Source organism: Poeciliopsis prolifica, unplaced genomic scaffold, assembly GCF_027474105.1.
Source record: "Poeciliopsis prolifica strain line A6 unplaced genomic scaffold, Auburn_PproV2 SCAFFOLD008, whole genome shotgun sequence".
NCBI lineage: Eukaryota > Metazoa > Chordata > Actinopteri > Cyprinodontiformes > Poeciliidae > Poeciliopsis > Poeciliopsis prolifica.
Window position 1 is genome coordinate 15,806,973 of NW_026562383.1, and position 22,321 is coordinate 15,829,293.

General features: G+C 37.8%; 1 protein-coding gene across 1 annotated transcript in view; it reads right to left on the minus strand.

Moving 5' to 3' along the window:
* egfra (epidermal growth factor receptor a (erythroblastic leukemia viral (v-erb-b) oncogene homolog, avian)) overlaps positions 1-18,493 on the minus strand; it is a 40,530-nt gene extending 22,037 nt beyond the window's left edge. Inside the window, exons 1-2 of the mRNA XM_055033698.1 lie at positions 18,121-18,493; positions 89-240 (exon numbers count right to left, since the gene is read on the minus strand). Of these exons, the coding sequence (XP_054889673.1) occupies positions 89-240; positions 18,121-18,238 (270 nt within the window). The 5' untranslated portion in view covers positions 18,239-18,493. The remainder of the gene's footprint in view (positions 1-88; positions 241-18,120) is intronic.
* Between the last annotated feature and the right edge of the window lie 3,828 nt (positions 18,494-22,321).

The following is a 22,321-nucleotide window of genomic DNA, read 5'->3' on the forward strand; positions in this document are numbered from 1 at the left end:
TTATTCATATTTAAGTTATGAATAACTTAAATATCGGAACAATTACATCTTGTTTCAAATGTAATAGTAACATAGTGCAGGCTTTTACCTTGAGGAAGGACAGGTCACGGTGCTCATCTACATACGTAATCTCCAAGTTTTCCAGGACAATAGTACAATTGCTGTAGGTCTTCACCATGTTCTGATAGTGGTCCTCTTTATTGTCCATGAGGTTGACATGATTGGTGAAGCCCTGGCAAACTGGAAAGAAATAAAAAAAATTTAAAAAGTACGAAAATTATTTGATTCTGTGTACATCACAAAAGCACTGTGGTTTTCATAATTACCAACATCTTATCTGAATCTGGCTCAGTTTTGACCCTTTGAGTTTATGTCATTATTGGTAAAATTCTGTCTGCACAGACACAACTGTGGTGACTTTGACTTGAAACTGCTAATCGGGGGTTAATCTATAAAAGACCTCAAATCTCAGTGATGCAGCAGGTTCTGGCTCTGGTTTTGTGTACTCTGGCACAGATATGAATATTTCCTGAGAACAGTTGGGGGGGAAAAAACAGAACGAGTGTTTCCAGGCATTTCGATCAACTTTCACTTTCATAAGTATCACTAACAGTATTACAGCATTCCAATTATGGGTAGATAATGTAGGCTTGTTTGCTGATAAGCATTACAATATGAAAAAGAAGGGAATAATATTGATAAGTACAATAGTCTTGTTCTGAATAAAGCTTTCAAACGTCATTTTCTGAAACTTGTTTCCAGTCATCTTATCAGTCATGAACAGACAGGTCCTGACTGTCTGTGATGTTGGCGTTATCTATCCTAAATAGTGACATGCAAAACATACACGGCCATACGCATAAAAAAATATTCTTCCTCGTGCTTAAGTTGTGTCTGAGCAGCTCGTTTTTTGGTTCATGTTCTAAGGAAGATGAAAAGAGAAATGGGTTAAAAAAGAAAAACTGGTGACTTTGTCTTGTTTATTAAAAATGCAGGGGCCACTGTAGTGTCCCAGACACATTCCTCAACATGTCTGTTCTTGAGTTAAGAAAGTCAAAGCATACAATCTGAATACTGGGACACACCTCACTTCACATACAAACATGGAGCTCAAGCAATTGTACTGAGATCAAGCCACAAATAGAGATACACTCTCTTCCAGTTAAATTGTTTCATAGTACATTGTATCATTATATCCTTTCTTTCCCCACACAAACAACAGTTCTGAGCAGATCAGTAAGATTTAGGCTGAAACATCTGTCGTCCCTTTTCTTAATCCTCATTAGTTCATCCCCTAGGGATCTCAATGGCATGAAGTTCAGACCCTAGTAACAAAAGCAGATGAACCAAGGCAAGCTGACTGCTTTAATTAGGGTAGTCATGTGAGATGTAATTATCCCCATAATTATTAGTCAAACTAGAAACACTAATAAGTGCATGGTTTTTCCTGTTTATTCAGCTGTGAATATCTGAGCACCCAAAATGCAAATACAGCTCATCACGATTACTTGTAAACATATTCACATTGCCACATAAAAAAATGGACCATTTTAACAAACTCATAGACTTCCTTAAACAATGGTTTTCTTCTACTGTGACTGAATTTGAGCTTTGCATAACAAATCTCTTGGTTTTAATGGCTGACTTAAAGGAGCCAACAGATTCTGTGTGCCTCGTGTTTTCAGCTAATTTATTCCAGAAGTGAGGAGCATAAAAAAACTAAACGCTGCCTCACATTGTTTAGTTCTGGTCTTGGGACACTGAGTAAGCACATCTCTGATGACCTGACAAGTCTAGTCATTTCAAGAGTTATAGATGCCTTTGTATCGGCTACAATGAGTTTAACGACCAGCTGAAACAGGTGACTTAAGGTGCAGCAAACTTCCTCTTTCTGAAGCTCACACTTTGAGCCCAGATCCAGGACGGAAGAAAAAAAAAAAGCTGTTTATTGCTCAAGCTTGCAGGCGTATATCCACAGTAAACATGCAGCTTGCCCAGTTGTTTGTTTCATAACTGAGTTGCAGATGGTGAATAACCTAATGTTCCACAACCATTAATGCACTTCTTCGTTCGACTGCAGCACATTAGAAAGAAGTAGGATATATTTTTTTATACATTTTGCAAAATTTCTTCTTGAACAACACAACTTGTACCTTTCTCTAAAGGGAAATTACTCAGATTTTTATGAGATGAATTGATAACAAAAGCTTGCACAATATGCAAACTACCCTTATGAAAGCCAAGATGAATGACAAAAACAATGTTTTCTCTCTTAGAACTATTTTTTCACATAACTTGACTCATCCATAATAAAATTTTGTGAGCTAAAAGGTGTATGATCCAGGAAAGGGAGTTTTCAGTCACGCAACAGATACTGTGACAGCGACTAATTACAGATTGCCTCACTCACTTCTAGCTGTATTGTCGTCACTAAATGTCCAGAAGGTAAAAACCGAAGCAAGGAGTGGCAGGTCTGGTGTATCTCTGCCTCAGTGCTTCATACATGAGTGTGTGCAAAGGCGTGTTTGTGTGCTTATGTGTGTGTGCAGCACCGTGTGTAGCACAAAACGCTCCCTGGACTGAGCTGCACTGATCAGCACTCAGTCAGAGCTCAACAATAGACTCAATAAACCCTGTTATTAGTCATCCATGCTTGCTGAAATGTGTGGCTGCACATCACACTTTTGATGTTTACTTTAGGGACTAATGCTGGAAGTCAAGGGTGTGGGTAGATATTTATTTCTTGAGGCTATAAAGTCTGGACAGCTATAGAAACAGAAATTGCTTGCGATTATCACTTAGAATCATTAGTTACCTTTTAAGTCAGTCTGATCCCACACATGTGATATTAGCTAAACATATATTCAAGTTCAAGGTATGAGCAAGGCCTCAGGCTCAGCGTGACATAATTAAAAACTTGGAAAGATCAAGTCATGAAAACAGTCAGATGTGTAGTTCAGATCAAAATAAATAATTCATATGAAGAAATGCATTTTCAGACTTACGGTTTCGAAGTAAATTGCGATTAAAAGAAAAGTGTTTTGTTTTCTCACTCTACCCTGTCTAATGGTTGTGAAATACTTGCAACAACCTAGAGGTATCTGGATCTATAAACAGTTTACAATGTGAGTGGGCAGGTCTGGCGTAAATTAAAGTTTCACATTATCCAGGAAAATCACAATAGTGTTGGAAAATTTGGATATTTGAGTTGGAACTATTTTGTTACTTTGCAGTTTGTCTTTTTTTTTAGGTATGTTGTGGTTCTTTTCTGGTGCCTGGGATAGATAAGAGAGCCAAGAATAATTTAAAATGCTACCTCAAGTCCTGATCATGAAATGATTAAATGATAAAATACTCAATACTAACTCACCCAAAAGAGCAAGATCTCTTTTATAATAATTTAAAGTCCATATCCTTTAAAATCAGATATGTGGTGGGAACCTAATAAATTCAAATGAGCTCTAGCATTTCAAACAAGAAGAGAGAGCCAATAGCCAGAACTTAGGATTGGCTTGTCCTGGGCAACTGGGAATCTATTCCAGAGATGGGTGAAATCATCCTTCCACTTTCACTTCCTATGAGTCAGCAAGTCCAATTCAATTAGGCCATCTCCAGAACCAGGTAACTGCATTACATGGAAGCTCACACAGGAAGAAAGAGAGGTAACTAGCTGACAGGACTTGTTTATTTTTCTCCACGAGTCAACAGCATTATATCAAAGAATCTTACACCACTCACTTTGCAGGGTTCTTCTGCTGTTGAGATTGATGCCAAGATGAATTCCTGTTTTAATGTTAAATTATGGGTAACTCCCTTCTTTATCTTGGAAGCACAGGATGAAGGGGAGATGAGCAGAGAAAATGAAAAAGGGCATGAGAGATTTTATGTCACATAAAGCTAAAACCAGCTGGAAAAAAAACACAAAACAGCAAGTTTTGAAATTTAAATGTCCTGATGTCCTGCTCTCAGACCAGAGCAGGACATCTTTTTTAACCCATTTCTCTGCTCTCCTTTGTGGGGGAGATTAAATATTCCCTTAGAGAAAAACGTCCTGTGGTCTTTGAAAAGAAAGACAGATCCCTTCCGAAATACTTGAGGATACCTCCTCTTTGCCCCATTCTCTGAATACAACACTAGCCATTCTGGCATCTCGGGAAGTTAGTCTTTGCACAGGGGTCAGTTGAGAAAGTCACCCTGCAACACTAGAGAAGAGGTAGCTGATTGTTTTCTCTGTGGGGGCAAGGCAAAAGCATGATCTAAATCATGCTCAGAGAATGACTCGTGAAGCAAAACATACGGAAAGGAAACGAAAGAAAAAAAAACCCTCAAAGGGTATTTTAAAAAATAGTCCACTGTGGTATGTGGTTCGGTTAAGAGTTGTAGATGTGGGAAACAGACAGTGGCTGTGGATTCAGACAGTGGAGACGTAAAGCATCGCACTTGATTCATGAACGTTGATGACCCTTCCCTTAAGGCCAGAAGTGATGCAAATGAAAAGCCATTACGTCACGTGTCTTCTAAACATTTAAAACCTCTGAGATGACACTTGCAGGCTCTGCCTCAGCTTGAGTTCAGTGAGGTTTAGTCTGTGGAAAGCTCAGCAAAGTGACCAAATAAAGACCAAAACGGCTTGTGTTTACTTTCCGCTTGCGATGAGTGCTCTTTACAGTCAGTGAGACACTCCAGATACCTGGAGTTGCAGTCTTCATGGTGTTTACTTTCAGCCTCAAAGTGAGGAAATCATGGATTTAGGTTCAGCACAAACACAGGAAAAAACAGAATGTATACTCTACACAAACTCCATTTTCCCTGCTGCAGTTTTTAAACACCTGGCGAGATACTCTTTTCAATAGTTATAGAGCTGGTTAGTAGTCAGAAACTAGAGTGGCTTTCAAGTGGATTCATACCTCTTAGATTTTTACCTATGAGCAGAAATTGAAATTAGGTTTGGATGCTGACTGGACCATTAAGTTACACAGACAAGCACTGAGTTAAACATCCCATTGTAGATCTGATTGCAATGCCCTTCAATTTTTGAATCCTGAACTGAACAATGAGATCTTCAAAGCTTGACTTAATGTTTTAATCCTGATCCAAACTTCTTTACAAGTTTAGCTGTCTCAGGTGTCTTCTTGGTCTTCATGAGGCTGTTTATTCACAACTACCTACACATTGAAATTTTTAGTTGCAACAAGACAAGTTCGTCTTTGCACAGGGTTCAGTTGAGAAAGTTAGCCCGCAACTCTTGAGCAGAGGTACCATAGTTGCTTGTTTTCTCTGTGAGGGGAAGGCAAAAGGATGATCTAAATCACGGGTGTCAACATCCAGTCCTCGAGGGCCGGCGTCCTGCAACTTTTAGATATGCCTCTGCTGCACCACACCTGAATAGAATAATTAGGTCATTAGCAAGGCTCTGGAGAACTGATCTACACAAGGAGGAGGTAATTAAGCCATTTCTTTCCTGTGTTTTGTACCTGTGGCACATTGAAAAACTGCAGGACAGCGGCCCTTGAGGACTGGAGTTTGACACCCCTGATCTAAATGAAGCTCAGAGACTAATTTGTAAAGTAAAACTCATGGAAAGGAAGTGAGCGAATAAAACAAACCCAACACAGGAAACTGTGTGTATGAATAACAGAGCCATTTAGAACACACACGAGAAAAAGTTAACATTGGGCAACTTCACTGACAGCATCCAGGGTCGCCACAAATTTCAGAGAAACCCAAAGTGCTGAATATTAATTTTGTTGGGATACTATTTTCTTAGAAAGTTGGCAAAGCAAAAATAGTGACCTTTAATTGTCTAAGCAGTTTTTATGACATACGCATGAAGTGAATTTATAAGGGATTTACACAACAAACCAGACTTTCTTTCCAAGAAAAAAAGTGGACTGAACCTACTTTTCAAAGTTTAACTTGCTCTCACAATAATCCACAAGTGACACATTGTTAAAAAAAATAACTGATCCTACTTTTTACAACTGGAGTAAAGAATACAGTGACCAATAGCGGAAGCTTTCCAACTCAAAGTTTCACAATAAGGTTTTGGTTGTTGGGTTTGTTTTATGTGGGGTCAGTTGTAAGAAGTGTCACAGATCAAAGATCAATCACTGGGGTTGACCATAATGTGCACTTTGCATATTCAACAACACCATTCAGAGAAAGTTAAGGAAAGAATGACTAGAACTCTTTTAGATTTTAAGACATGGGTCCAGAGTGTCCTTCTACATGAATTGCCTGTGCTAAATTTGTATTATTCTTGAACTGTACTTGGGGTTACACATAATCTTTCAGGGTGACGTGAAAGGATCCCTGGCCTAAATAATCGAGTTTTAAACAAACAACTCTCCTTCATTCTTTGCTGGAAAGGCCATTAATGTTATATAACAGTCACCATAAAATCTGCCTGCTGGTTCTCTTAACTTACATTGGAAGTACAATAATGCAGCCACCAACATTCAACCACTTCCTCTTCAACGTCCAGGCATTCTTCTATTTGAAGTCCATCCTAGCCAAGACGTCACGCCACTACACCAAACACTTGTATTTTTTTTCTTTTACTCCTTCCTCTGTTAAAACTTTACTCCTCTTTACTCCCACAGGAAGACTAAAGGGAAGGCTAGAAATGTAGTGGGCGTGCTGCCCCTAACGCAACACTAAGTCTATACTCCCCCTCCCTAAAACTCTCATTCCAGCAACCACCAGTGAGCCATGCCTGGAAAAGAAGAGCAGAGAGGAAAAAAAAAGAAAAAAAAATCCCACCAACCACAAAAGTGCACAGACCCACACATTTCACACATTATTCTAGAAGGAGAATGTAGCTGTAATTTGGGAATTCCCTGTTGGCTCAAGCATTCCCAGCATGAACCAATGGGGTGAAGTTGGAGCACTTGAACAAGAAGGAAAGATAACTCTCACTTCAATTATGAGATAGACACTCTCTGAGGCAGCCTTTCTACTCAAGAGCTTCTTATTTTTAGCCCAATAAGTGACTGGTCCCTTTCTGTGTAGATCTAACCAATGTTTCAAATTGTTGCCTGCCAACCAAACTGTTAATTTGTACCTCAGTCATGTTTAAAGCAACCCAGCGTGATCCCATAAAAGGAATATAGCACAAAAGCCCTGGGGTTTGGGCTATTAAACCTCACTGTTGGTCAGACGTTACTCACAACTTAAAGAAAAGACTTTGCACATCATTGGGTGACAAATCCACTGTTGAGTAAATTCTTCCTCCTTTGTCCTGGCAGAGGCCAAGAGTCGGAAACTGATAGAGTTCAAGGGAAAGCATTATATGGAGAGGGTAACATTACATAATTTCTAATGTCTTAGACCTGTTTTGTGTTACATGTGCTGTTGTTCTCATCTAAAACATGACTAGTTTAATATGGGCAGGAAAAGCTTGGAAACAGAATGATGACAAATACAAAGAAAATGTCTAAAATGCTACAGAGTACCACTGCCAAGCATGCCTGCCCCTGTGGAGTTCTAGTTAAATCCACAAGTACCTCTGAAGCAAACAAAAAATATTTTAAAAAATTACACATGCACACATCCGGCTGCAGTGTGAACAGAACAGAAGAACATAAGGTTGTACTGGGTTTGGAGCTAACACGTCACCCCTAAGCCGCCGGCTCAAATTGCATCCATTGTTAATGTGTGAGTTGATATGCTGTTGACCAAAAGGAGAAAACAAAAGGGCACATCACGCATGTTTAGCACATCCTCACAATGATGTCTAATGCTTGTTTAAGATAATTATGACTGAGGAGGGTTGTTGTTTCAAGGCCACCCTCTTAACTCAGGCATTTAGCTCAGGCAAAGGCTGGGCTGCTTTCCCTCAGTCATCAAAGGGAAGAGACTTGGCAGACAAAACCCCTTTTCTCACTATCAGCTACACTGCTGAACACAAGGACCCTGGCTTGGATGAAGTGTCTGTGGAATACACAGTGAATCCTTGACAGTCAAAGTACAAGCAAGGATTCATAACCTCTGCAACACTAAAGTTTGGTTAAATGTTAAACTGCACCAACCTGTCTTTGTTGAAGAAAAACTTTCAGCCTTTTGCCATTTTAATGTGAACAGATTGAATCTCTCATCAGATATGTTACAATACTGTCAAAATTAAAATGATTAGATTATCAGCGTGACTGGCACATCGAATACTATTTCTATTGTCAGGAGTATAATTAAATATTCAGTTTCTCAGGCAAAACACATCAAAAGTATTTAAAAATAGAAAAAGACGTCTCAAATGCAAAGCCTTCTTTCAAAGAATATGTCTTTTTTATATAACTGGAGGCCTTATGTGAGACTATCCTTACTTTTGTATCAACAGGAAGAAGATGTCAGGGTAAACAGATCCCATCCAACATTTTCAGGTAATCACTACCTATAAAGTATAACAGTGTGATAAAACCTGCAATATATTCAATCAATAGATTACTCCACCAGAAAAAAAAAGGTGGACTGCTCCCTTCAGTGAAAATGCTCACACATTCATTAGCACCTCAGTAAGCTAGTTGGCATCAAGAGCCTTGCCAAATGACACTGTAATGTGGTTATTGAAGTTGGATTTAGATCCTCAACCTGATGAATCCTGGCATTGTCTGCAGGAATGAGTCTGTCTGTTGTTGGGATGAAGGCGCAATCCAAAAGGCAAAGCTCTTGATTTACAGGCTTATCTATAAACAAGATCTTGGATACAAGCAGCCTCTTTGCTCAGCCTTGGAGATACGAGTGAGAAGCTCAGTCATCCATAGCGAAATCGAAGTAGACGTGCTTTCCCACTTCTTGTCAATCAGGCTTGTGATTAGAATGTCTTTTGGGTGTTTCCCTTTGGAGGATTTCAGTGTATATTTCACTGGAAACGGATCCCTGAGCTGACCCAGATAACCTTATCTCTATGAATTAATTGTAGTTCTTTGAATCAGATAACGAGTCAAAACAAAAGCGCTATGAGCGACTTCATGCTTACATGTACATAATTTATTACTATCAGAGAGCCTCCTTCCTTTATAGCAGATCATTGATTGTGAAAGCAAGTTTAAAATGTTCTCAAAGTGCGTAAAAATTTACACAAGTCTGGTAAGAAATATCTCATGAAAGACAACTGTGTGGGGGGATATATGGCTTTCCTTATAATTCATTTTTATAGTACAATAAGTACATAAAACCTTCATTGATATGCTGGTCACTTCAATCCTTTTATTTATTTATTCTCCTCTGAGTACACAACCATAACTAAAAACCAGTTCAGTATCAGCTCTCCACTAAAAATGTATTTTTTTTAGTACAATGTAGGAGGAATGAAAGTCATCGAGGTCCAAAGGATGTTGAGACCTTCAGTCATAACTAATAATCTTCTTAAACATCACCCTAGAGGAGGACACCTTCATCATTCTAAAATTGCTTCCTTTTTTTAATCATAGGATTAGATTGACCGTTAAGAACAACTGGGGCCTTTACTTCAGAGTAAATTACTTTTTAGTGACCTCTCACCCTGAAAAGGGGCATTAAGCAGAACAAAAAACCCCAACAACTTTTCCTCATTTAATTTGTCTCCCACCTATATCTGAACTTCAAAAGCCCAGCCCCAATGGTTAAATAAATCCAATTCACTTAGCTGTTGATGTCTCCATTGACCTGAAAATCCAATATGGTTTTCAGAGTTTTTAATCTTTTGCAAATCTTCTTGGCACCTGATCATTGTAATAATGTTCAGATATAAATAAATCCAGTGGATACATATTAAAAAAATAAAACATCAGGTTGGCAGTTAATCAGCTCAGAGGGAGGTTGTTGATATAGTGGATATATTGTGGGTCCAAAGGGCTAATCCTTACTTCCTGGCTCAAAGCCAAGAATACACTCCAGAGCATTTCAACCCTTTCAGTTTTCCCACAAGTCACACAGCCATTAAGCTTCAAGTGATTTGTTATGAAATTAAAGTACAGTTGCAGACAATGGCCATCTAATGATGCTTTAAGTGGCACAGAGCTGTAATATGATGAAGTACTTGGTTACACACTTAAAAAGTGTGGTCTCAACTAACAACTCAGTCTGTTGCAATAACAGGTTTATTGGTTATGACCCTGCAAATGAGAAAATGAGAGTACAGTTCTCTTGCGTGTTATTATTTTGATTATGATTAAAGTTTTATTTGTTTACTTTATGTGTGCCTGGCTTCACTTATGAAAAAAAAAAATAATAATAATAATAAAATGTTCTGCTCAAACTCCCACTAGGAAATGAATTCAGAACTCAGTGGAGTTGTTGAAATTCACAGAGCAATTTCAAAAATGTTCAACCATAGGGATCTGGAGCTTTTTGTAGTCAAACTATGTGAGTTTAAACACAGCAACAAAATTAGTTTTGGCAGGTTAACGCTTCACCGAGGTAAATTGGCTACAAAACTCTGACAGTTGCAAATTCAAGATTTACTAGTCAGACTGGATAAAGTTTTTTGATGCCAATTTGGCACTTCTGCAAAGGGAACCCTAATGACTTTAATAAATCCGGGGATATGTTCCTTCAACTTTAAACTTGAATTTTAAAAATGGCAGAAACTGTGGTATAAATGTTGAGAACACAATTTAGTATGGCTACAACTCCAAAAGGTATGCTACATGCGACAAAGTTTAAGATCTTGACTTTAATAGCTGGCCATGAACAAAATAAATAGGGGAATACCAAAATCTCCACACAAACCGAGTGTGATTTTAAATATTTGAGAAAAATCCTCACGAACAGGTTCAAATTATATGGCTGCAACCATGTAAACCCAAGCATTTATGCTCATTAGCCAAACTAATTACTTTGTTACAAGCAAGCAGGTATAAATAGTAGTTGTCATTGGCTTTTGTAAACCATTCTAGGTCTTGTTTTTTTGGTGATATATCAACTTAAATACACACTTAATGCCATCTCAATGTATTTTTGCCTTCTAGCCATTGTAACTTTCAGCTAATAGGATTTTCTTTCTCCCCTCTGTTGACACAGGGCTGTAAAGCCATGTCTACAAGGCAAGTTAAGGTCAAGGAAGACAGATAAGCCAGTGTCAAAGGAGACAACAAATACCTAAATAAAAAGCCTTTTGTCCAAAGATTTGAGCTTCTGCAGTCATGTGTGAAACAGTTTTTTTTTTTTTTATTTTACTTTTCTTTCTCTTTGACATATTGTCTGTCCTGCTAACATGTCATTATCCAATCTGGAAGTGAGTTTGAAAGCCTGTATTTATGCTGATTAGTTTTCAGACTTAGAATTTTGTGTAAGAGACACTTCTATTGGAGAAGCTCAACACAATAGGCAGTGTAAGCTGAGAACTTGTTTTGGACCCTGAATCGGACCATTTAAAGATGGAACAGGGTGTCTTATCTAAAATCCAGTGAGGTCAGGATTCATTTACAAGCTTCCGATTAACATCTGGGTTTCTGTACAGTATTTGAAAATTGTCATATTTGTAAAAGCTCATTACAAAATGCTGTCTTATTTTATCTGTCCTTCTGGTAGATAACAAAAACCTCCAAGACTTAATGAAGCAAGAAGTTTCTCTTTTTTGTATTTGGCTCATTAACTCTCTGAACAGCCTCAGTTTCCGGGATTACTGAAAAAAAAAGAGGATGTTGATTGACATCTGACCACACCTTTTTAGTGAGGCATGTAATGCCTTAATAACAGTTGAGGAGAAAACATTATTTTAATGGGCATCTGGGTGTTAAATATGATGGGTAGACAAGTCTGGTCAGGATTCATTTAAAAGGTACACAAAGTTGAGTTTTTTTTTTTAATCAAACAGATCTCTGCACTCAGGTTTACAAAATTTTGCACTGCCTGAAGAAATTTCAAGTTGAGTCAAGCCATTTTACCTCACTGGCAATAACAGTTAAATCTCCATGTCTGTCTTTGATCTTAGGCGTAAAAGAAGAAGTGTTGAAACTTCTTTACAACAGACAATAATTTTGTCACCCTCATGAGTCAAAGCCAACCAAAACTGCTAAACAGGGCTTCTTTATCTGAAGGAAAGTCATCCAAGCTAATGAGAAGAGCATGCAAATTCTGTTTTTTTTTTATGTCAACTGGAAAAATTACGTTTAAAATATCCATGGAAAAAAATTAAACTGTTAATAGGAAGTAATCAGAAGACATGCATTAGGCAAGCTAGTTTCAATAATCAGGCACCACCCTTTAAACAATGGTTTCTTCTGAAATACTCTAGGATGGAGGTTTGTTTGTGAAGCCATTGTTCTCCTCCCTGTAGGGGATTTCTTCTGCAGGTGAGCGCACATTGTAGCTCTGCTCCTCAGAGCGACCTATGGGTCACGAGAGGAGATGACAGACCAACAGGAGGTCTGCGAGATAATGGGGAGAGTCTCTCACCTGCAGTTTGGATGTTTCCATTGAAGCAGCGGTAGCTAAAAGCAGCAGGATATAGGCTCTCTTTGATAGACATTTAAACAATCAAAAATATAAAAAAAACTGAAACATTCTGTCTGATGTTTTGTTTTTGCATCCCTGCCCCAATTTTCCGGGTTTTCTTCACTTCAATTAGCTCACCACTGTCCATCCATATAGTGTATGGTTTAATGCAAGTAAAACGTATTTGTTCATTGGAAAGAAATATGATTCTATAATTATCACAAATAATAAAAAATGTATGTAGTGATTGTAGATTAACATTAAACTTTATAACCCATCAAAAGCTTTGTTCTAAATTAAAATATCCCAACAGTTATAGCAGTGCAGAGCTATAAAAGATAAGACTTGTCTTTATCTTCTGTTTAGAACTAAAACCCATTTCATTTTTTTGAATTAATATCAAAGTAGTAGTTAATTGCATAGTTAATAATATTCAAAAAGTAGTTTGAAATCAGAATATCAAAAACAGCCTGGGCTAGTAATTGGTGAGAAACGATACTGACATTTTAAAAGTTACAGCTTCTATGACAACCTTCCTACAGAGGAAAGTGAAGTTCAGAGTGATCAAGTGCATAAAGTATAGAAAAATGAATTTCTTTCCTTCTTCCACCTGCTGCTACACACTGTCTGTCAGCTGGCTCCAAGACAGCTACTGTTTAAAAGTGATAAACAAGACTACACTTTTCCATTTCTCATACAAGTTTGAGAAAATCATGTGTTTTCATTTCCATATAGTAGTAAAAGACATATTTGTAGATTAGAGAATCTTTTTTAATGGTTATTTCACTGCTGAAAGCCCTAGTATTTTCATCCCAAAGCAAAATAAGTGAAAATGGCATTTTTTTAGCCTCTAAATCAGGGGTGGGCACTCCTGGTCCTCGAGGGCCGGTGTCCAGGATCCAACACACCTGAATCCAATAGCTGAATCACCTCTTAAATGCAGTCAAGTTCTGCAGAGTCCTGATAATGACCTCATTATTTGACTCGTGTGGGTTGAAGTAGAGATACATCTAAAAGTTGCAGGAGTCTGGCCCTCGAGGACCAGGAGTGCCCACCCCTGCTCTAAATTCTGTCCTAATGTAACCTATGTAAGAAATATCTGAATAACTATGACAAGCATGCAGAAATCTTTTTAGCTTTCACTTTTAAACATTCATGTAAGAACAAAATGTTACTTTGGGAACAGACAGAGAGCAATGATGTGGATACAAAAAGATAGTCCACAGTCATTACTATAACAGTAATGCTATTTTAAAGCTACGATTAGCAAAATGTGTAGAAGACATACTGACAATTTTATATGACACTGCAATATTGTTGTTGCTATTGTTATTTTATGGACAAAGGTTTTAGACAAGCTTTTTGATTTCATTCATCTCTTCCTGATGGGCTAAATATTTCTTCTTTAATCTTTCAATCTGTGGCAAATAAACAATCATATAATTACTTAATTGAGGAATGTATTGCTTAAAGTCAAAAGCAGTAGATTTTGTATCAGAACATTTCATCAGGAGTTATTCCTACAGTAAAAAGGGAACTTGTGGTTTAAAAAATATTATCTTAACAGTATAATGGCATGCAATAAAAATATGCCCGCGAGTAAAAGAATTTCTTTTTCTACAGCAAAAACATCCCCCACACAGAGGGTTATTAATTTAATCAGACGTAGGATGTCTTTCCTGTTAACACAACACTAAAGCTGATGAGAAGATAGCACAATGCCTTTTTCCAGCCTAGACGACTGGGTCTCTTTCCACTTGACACAACTAGACGATCATGGAAAGGCCATAAATGCTGTGGATGACTTTGTTACCATGAACAAACAAAGGGAGCAAATCTGTTCAATGAGTAACTACATATTCACTCACTTATTCCATGCTGGAGGTATACCAACTACTGAAGTGCAACCAGACACATAATTAACATGTGAATAAGTGCAATGTCACTTGATTTACACTAGGTTCACTGTTTTTCAAAATGTCCTAAGTGAAAAGGAAGCAAAATAATAAAACTCTTGATGCAGATGACCTGCATACCTGCTTTCAGGTGTGTCTGCATCAGGTTGCGGATCTGTGCTGCTCTGCAAAGTATCACTGATGCTAGATGACCTACTCTGTACAAAGCCACTATTGTCTTGAAACCCTGCACCTTGCCAGCAGTTCTATAAATTTATTACCACTCAGACTTGATGCAGGTTCTCAAAGCTATGCTGAGGATGACCAGAAATTACACTCCATCCCCCACAGTTTTAACAAAAAAATCCTTTCTTCCCCAACAATGGCTGCAGCAGATGTAAGTCTGGTTTGTTCGTCAGAGAGACAGGAAACTGAAGTTGCAGTAGCATCAGCAGCAGCAGGACCTCTTGTGGGTCTAAGATTACACTGGATCACAAACTGCACTTCACTATCGCTCTTAGGAGATTGGCTTTAATGAATGGAAAAAGGCATGGTTTATAGGGAAGCTGGGGAAAAAACAGATGGACCGATGAAAGAAGCGGGTTTTTTAAGACTAACTGAACACACCAGGAAAAACACTTAGCTTAAATGTTGAATTGTGCTTCAAGCTGGAAAATTTTGCCATGAATCAGCTCCATATTTAACAAAAGAGAATGCATAAAGCTTAATAAAACTTGAACTATCTTTAAGCTCCATTGTGTCAAGAACTGGAATGAGCTAATTAGACAAAACATTCTGGCAACAGCAGGCTATTCTGACCCAAATAATGCTTCAAGTATGAGGGATTACTGATTTATCTTAGACAAGCTCATGTGATTAGTCTGATCTTTCACAGGTAAACTTTTCGGCAGAGGAAGGATAATCACCACTTTAGCAGCTTTCTACTGGTAAAGCACTTCTCATAGGAGCAAAATGCAGCAATTGCTTCCAGTTTCACTCCAGTCACAAACAGACTAATCAAATAACACCAATGGACCGCTCCACACTTTATAAATGTAATATAGCAGAGCACAAAGTAAGGATTCAGCAGAACCTAACCCACTTCACAATATGCAGTACTGTATGTCAATCTACTACATAAAGCCCCAATGAAATGCACAAACGTTTGTAGTCATGACATGACAGGATAGAAAAGAATGTTTTGTTCACATGAAAATTATCACTACAACAGCAGAGTTGGAACAAATAGCTCTAAAATACCAGAAATACAAAGGAAAGTTGTGGAATGTCAAATGTTTTGACAAATTGCTGCCAGGGAACAAAATTATTTCTTAGATGGTTGTATTTCACTGAGAAATCTTACTGTTACTGATTGAAAAACGCCGACTTTAATTAACAGATGGAGCGCAAATAAACAACAAAGTCATATTGACTGAAGGTGCGTGGAATGAGTTACACCAGATTTTAAAGGTGTAGTCTTCACCATGGTTCTTTCTGTTGTGGCAGACAGCAAAAAGCTATTGTGTTGTTTCTTCAAACACCCTACCATATGTATTTTTCTTGTAACGAGCTGAAAAAATGCCCCGTTTGTTGAACACACAAGATAAATGCAAACACATACAAGAAGATCTGATTTGACAAGAACAATTAGAAGTGTAGGATTATGTTTTGAATTTGAGTCCTTCTGTTTTAAATGCTTGGGAACTTCTGTAAAAGTATGTTGGATTTTCCTAGAACCAGACTCAAACTGGCTGTGACTGCAAGCCATAATTTGTAAAAATCCATCTCAGATTTAGCCACAAACTCAAAATCAAGCTCTACCCTATTTGCAAAACAGAACTCAATTAGACAAAATATAAATATATTATACAATGCTACTAGAATTCAGTTCACGTCTATGGTAAAATGTAAATTATAGATAAGCAGTTTGCCGTCAAGTGCAAATCCAAAAATACACTGAGCTAATTTCAACTGCTACAATTTTTAATGCACTCCAGTATTTCTTCGGTTCTCTGTTATGTAACCATACCAAGATTTGCAACATGCAACATGGAGGAGGTTTAAAATCAAACTGGACACTGAGGATATTTGCCACATGGAAACATCTGTCCTGCCCCAGAACAGCAATAAACCAAATAGTACAACATGTCTGTCAGTACAGCTGCTCATCATTTGCCTCATCTGGTCTTAATAAAATTCCTAATTTATCATTTAGGGTGGGAGACATGTTGCTGCTTGAGATATAAGTTGACTTCCCACAAGTAAGTCAGAGAGGACTGTCTTTATGGCTCACAAATATGCTTACAATGGCTTTGGTTAACAAGTATATAAAAAATATATACCTTAAAACATACATTGATTGGGAGCTGGAACTGAAACATGTGCTCATCTACTCATTGGGACAAACAGCACAGACAAGATTTGAGTGTTGGACCATTACGATTCATGAGAATAGGAAGTTACAGTCATCAGGGAGTAAAGTGATACTACGGGTCACTTTCTCCCCTCACATCTAGCCTTCATGAAGTCTGATTGTCTTAGACCAACTAAAATGATATAAAAGATATTTAAAGACAAAACAAAAGAAATAGCTAAGTAATAGACAAAACCCTGCTGTTCAGGGCCACCAGGGACAGAACTTCAAGTAAACATGTAAACCAAATTTAACTTAACCAAAAAACACTAAAGGTAGATATTTGCATACATTTTGTCTAATCAGTGTTTCTGAAGAGAAGTTATGTAAGTTTAACAGTTATAATCATTTTTCTCATCTGGTTTGACCTAAATGTTAAGAAGAAACAAAAAGTTAAAAGCCGTTTGTGATCAAGGCAGAAAAGAAGGAGAAGCTAAACATAAAAATATATATATTCTAAGCAAGTTGACAAGTAAACCATAACCAAGAACTAAAGCTAGCATGTGTAGTTCTCTTAGGATAAAGAAACTAAACTGGGTGAAAAGTTTGACTTTAGCATTTACAAAGTTGATGAGCTTAACTTTCCCTTAAAACCTCTATTTCACCAGGTAAGTTAGTTGAGGTTCGTACGGTAGCAGAACATAATATCACTCTTTAAGGAATATGGCTTTTTCATTTGTTTCAAAAATGGATGAAGTATTTGAGAAAAAATATATATCGTACAGTGAACTTTTGAAACATGTCTCTGTGTTGCCCTGCGACAGACTGGCGACCTGTCAGGGGGGAACCCACCTCTCGCCCAGAACGTTTGCTGGAGATAGGCACCAGGGACAAGGGTGTAAGAAAACGGATGGATGGATAACAACAGTTTCCTTATTTATTTATACACATACTTATTCACAATTATTTTCTATGCAACTAATTGTTCAGAATTGTAACTTTTCATCCAGAAAATATGATTTTGCTTAGAACAACGTCATGTAATTTAAAGGAAGAGTGGAAAAATCCAAAATGTTGCTCAACCAACATCATTTCCCATCATCATCTTCATCACCACCACCATCGTCATCATCAGTCTAGTTCAGAATTTCACACATGGATCCTGACAGATGTTCACTTCCTCAATCATTCAATTAACCAATTAATCAAAACCTCTGCTAAGCACACGTTCAACTGTTGTGGCAGTAACCGTGTTGTACTTTCACTGAAGGCTCCAATCTAGCTTTACAACAGGTCACAGGGCGAACAGCGGGACTGTGAGAAACTTTTCTCCCATGCAGGATCAAGTTTCCGCGCAGCTCCGTCTCTCTCACATTCAGGGAAAAGCAGGACAGGCAAACAGGGAAACGAAAGCCCCGCTGGCGCGTTTGCCTTTTGAGACCCATTGCCCAAGCGTACCTTTCTTTTCCGCCAGAACGCAGGAGCCAAAGCAGAGCAGGGAGGTGAGGCTGACCCAGCGCAGAAAACGGGCTGCCATGGTGTTTTCCAAGCTCCTGTATGGAGAGCGCGGTGTCATTCCATGTCAACAGGACGCGATATCCCGACTGGACGTGAACAAACACCTTGATTGAATCTAATTCCCGTGTCGATATGTGGAATAGTTTTCCTTCTCCGAGAAAGTCCAACTTTGACAGCTCCTCCTCCTCCTCCTCTTCAGATATCTCCAGCAGTCTGACTTCAGCCTGCGAGGGCAAACCTCTGACTGCTGCGACGTCAGCAGCGGGAGGAAGGACAGATGCGCCTCTCAGGTACACACGCACACAGAGGAGAAATCCAGCACGAAAATCTGTCCACCGCACTGACGCTGCACGCTTTGCACACCGCAAAGACGCAGATGATCGGGTGTGGATGTATATTTGAGGTGAAAACTCTAAGGTTTTTCAATTTCATAAACTATTTTGGTTGAGCAGAGCAAAATTTTGTGCTCAAACACTAAAAGAAGAAAAGTCAGATTATCTATGACTTTGTATTTTTGTGTTTTTATGACGTAAAGCGCTTTGAAATGCGTTATTAATGAAAGGTGCTATGCAAATAAAATGTGATTAATTGACTGGGCTCAGTGTGAGTGACAGCAAATAGAACCTCTCTATGCTCATTTTCAAGAAGGGGCGATTTGTCCTCTCTTATTTATACTGTATAAAAATATCAATACTGATCAAAAGTAAAAGCCATACACACTAGTACTGAAATAATTAAAAACAGAAACAACAGCGAAGCATTATAATGTCCACCAAAAGTCAATTTATCAAGAATGCTTAAAAGTGCTGAATACAGATAAAAATGGATGAAATTATTTCTCTAACATAAAAAAACATTTAGGGAAAAGATTCAGACAAAGAGGTAAAGTGAGTTTTTTTGATGAACTGTCAATAATCTCTGCTGATTCAGTGCTGCCTACATAAAGTTGCAGGGGAGCAGCTGCTGTGAGTGCTCTGTCACCTGTTTCTTTAAAGTACTTCTGGGAACCTTTGAGTGAACCTGGGCTGGTATAAACTGACCTGATCTGCTAAATATATAAGCATTCTTTCTCCATATAGATGTCCCTGATTGCTGTGATCTCTTTCAGGAGGATAATACATCCTGCATCAAAGCAAAACAGGACTCGGGTAGGGTTTGTCACTGAAATCCAAATAAAATATAACCCAAAGTTTGTGGTTGTAATTTTATAACATCTGAAAAAGTTCACTGCGTCTTGGTAATTTTATAACCTTTATTTGACAGATGCGATTTATAGCTGGCAGTATTAAGGCTGAGTCATTTTAAATAAATAAACAGTGACAACCCTGCAGCTTTTTTTTTTTTTTTTGTGGTGAACGTCTATGAAAAGTGACCATGGTGAGGATTCACTCAGGATGTCGTAACACACATTGAAGGTTTTATGAAATTTGGGCCTGATAAAGGAGACAATGTTTAGGTTCTAACATCATTTTATTGGTATACACATCTATATTAAATATGTGTGTAAGCTGAATGAAAGTCATAAATAGCAGCAGGGAACAGGGGTGGAACACAAAATCTCTAAATTGCTGACAAATCTTCTATCTTACCGGATCTGAATTTAATTGGACATCAAGCTCCTAAATTGTATTTGTTCGTCGTAATCATATTGGACTCTATGGGGACAGCAGGGATGGAAATCATTTTTCACTGTGGTGTTTATTTCATTATTGAAGCCTAATGCTTTTGCAAACTGTCTATGGTTGTGCAGCTGGAGGAAGATGTTATAGTGTTGAGTGAAATTATGGCCATTCTGCTCCAGAAGAAATTGCCTAATGTGAGGCTAACGTTTCACATGTGGCAGCACCGTAAGATTTGTGTCTACACTGTGGATGTGGGCTTTAACTGCTAAACAGACAAATGCTGATGTGATTAGTGAAACTGAGAAGTGAAGTATTTACTGAGGGAACCAACTACAGTTACTTTCCACAGAAATCTACATCATGTTGTATCTTTCTATAGAAAGGATTTTATGAACACATCCTTTGGTTTCTCAGATACCTTGGGGGGGGGGAAAAAGTTTGTTACGCACTCTGAGTCGTGTGTTCAAAAGAACATTTTCAGCTGTAATTGTTATTCATTTAAAATAAATAAAAACTGACATCCCTGCAGTGTTTTGGGAACAGAGGTACTCAAGTAAGACTAGCTCTACTTCAACATATTCAAAATTGAAAAATTAAACATAGTTAACATCTGATTTAATATTCAAAACAATGATCTCAAACAGATACACAGAAGTTGTATGCAAATTCTGGTGTTTCAAAAATTATTTACTACCCTCCTCTGCTTGGGGCTATATGATGCAGTTTAATAGGAAGTGAAAATCCTGAAGCAGAAGTGAATCTATACATCACAATTTTTTATTTATTAAATATAAATTTTTTTTAATATTGTCCACCTGCAAAAGCAGCTGAAGACCAGTCAAGATAGAAAGATTGGATGTATGTCTAGGCTCTGACTAGGACATTCTAACATGAATATTCTTTGATCTAGAACTTCCAATTGTAGCTGTGGGTGCAAGTTTATGGTTATTATTTTGCTGAAATATGAACTGCCACAATAGTTTTAAGTCTTTAATGAAGAAATGCATCCTGAAGAAAAGCAAGCCCATAACAAGATGGTGTCACCCCCACTCATGTGGTTCATGTTCATTTTCAATGCTAATTTATCTTTTCTAACCAAACGTTGCCTTTTGCAAATTTGCCGTGTCGACAACTGAACCATTTCATTTAGATCTAATCCGATGTTAGCACTTTTTTCCTTTTGCTGTGTCTCTGGCATGGCTTGTGGCAAAATGTAGATTAAACTATTTACTGCTTTCTTTCAACAATGACTTTCAGCACAACTAATGAATGCCATTGTTCTAACTATCTGTTACCCGTTAATCTGTCCTACCTTCTAGTAATGTGCATGCGCACGTTGATGCTACGTCACATGCTGCTTTCTCAACAGATTTCTTATCAATACATCCTACCTGTGCACTAGCACTGATAGATAGACATAGCTAATGGAAGAGGATTAGAGCCACTGAAAAATAAAATCAAAATTCTGACTTCAATCTCAGAATTCTGACTCTGACATAAAAGTCAGAATTCTGAGAGTAAAATCAGAATTCTGAGAAAAAAATCAGAATCACTTTTTTTCAGTGGCCCTAATCCTCTTCCTAACATAGATATCTATCAGTGCTTCGGTAGGAAAATCTGATAATGTAGCATAGATAGTCAGAGCACCGTGCACACAGATTTTCTCACCTGTGCTGTAGATCTCTGCAGCTCCTTCACTGTTTCTCTGACGAAAACTCTGTTCCTGGTCTGTCTGCTGTGTTCCTTGATCTTCATGTTGCTGTTTGTTTATTAATTCAAATGTTTGAGGACTTTATGGAGCATTTCTACTTATACTGAGATCAGATTTCGCACTGGTGGACTGTAATTATAAATTGGGTGGCTTCTGGAGTCAGTTCATTGTAGAAGATTTCATTTAGAATAGAATACAAAAGCATGCCACACATCTCCATCTTTTTATTTGTGAAAAGATTTAAAAACAGTGAAATGTTCCTCTAACTCACATCTATGTACGATCTGCGATCTGCATTATCTGGTAAAACAGCAGTAAACTCATCATGGAATGTTTTCAAATTGTGTGAGTGAATAAACTGAATAAACTAGAAGTTTTCTTGAAATTTAACATAATACATCAAAATTAAAGTAGAAGTATGCAGTGGCAGTAAAATGTAAGTGTGCAGTGTGGTGAAATGTAAGAAACGTTCAAGGCACAGAGAAGACTCATTAATGCAGCAAGGGGATGAGAAAGGAAAGGACACAGTGAATGACCTTGGCATCTCACTGGTGGAAATTTTGCAAACCTCTGGCAAAGGCCTCCTTATGAAATGGTTTCTACCAATTAAGAAAGAACTTGCCGTTATTTCAATGTTTTTTCAGTTCCTGCTGCAAGAAACTGAGATTTCTGCACTACTGACATGAGCAAAAACACCAAACAACGAGAATAATGGTGAACATTCAAGAAACACAATACAGTAAAAACACTTAAAGAAGGATGAAAATGTTGGGAAGCAATAGAAGAAATATCATCTTTTGGAAGAATA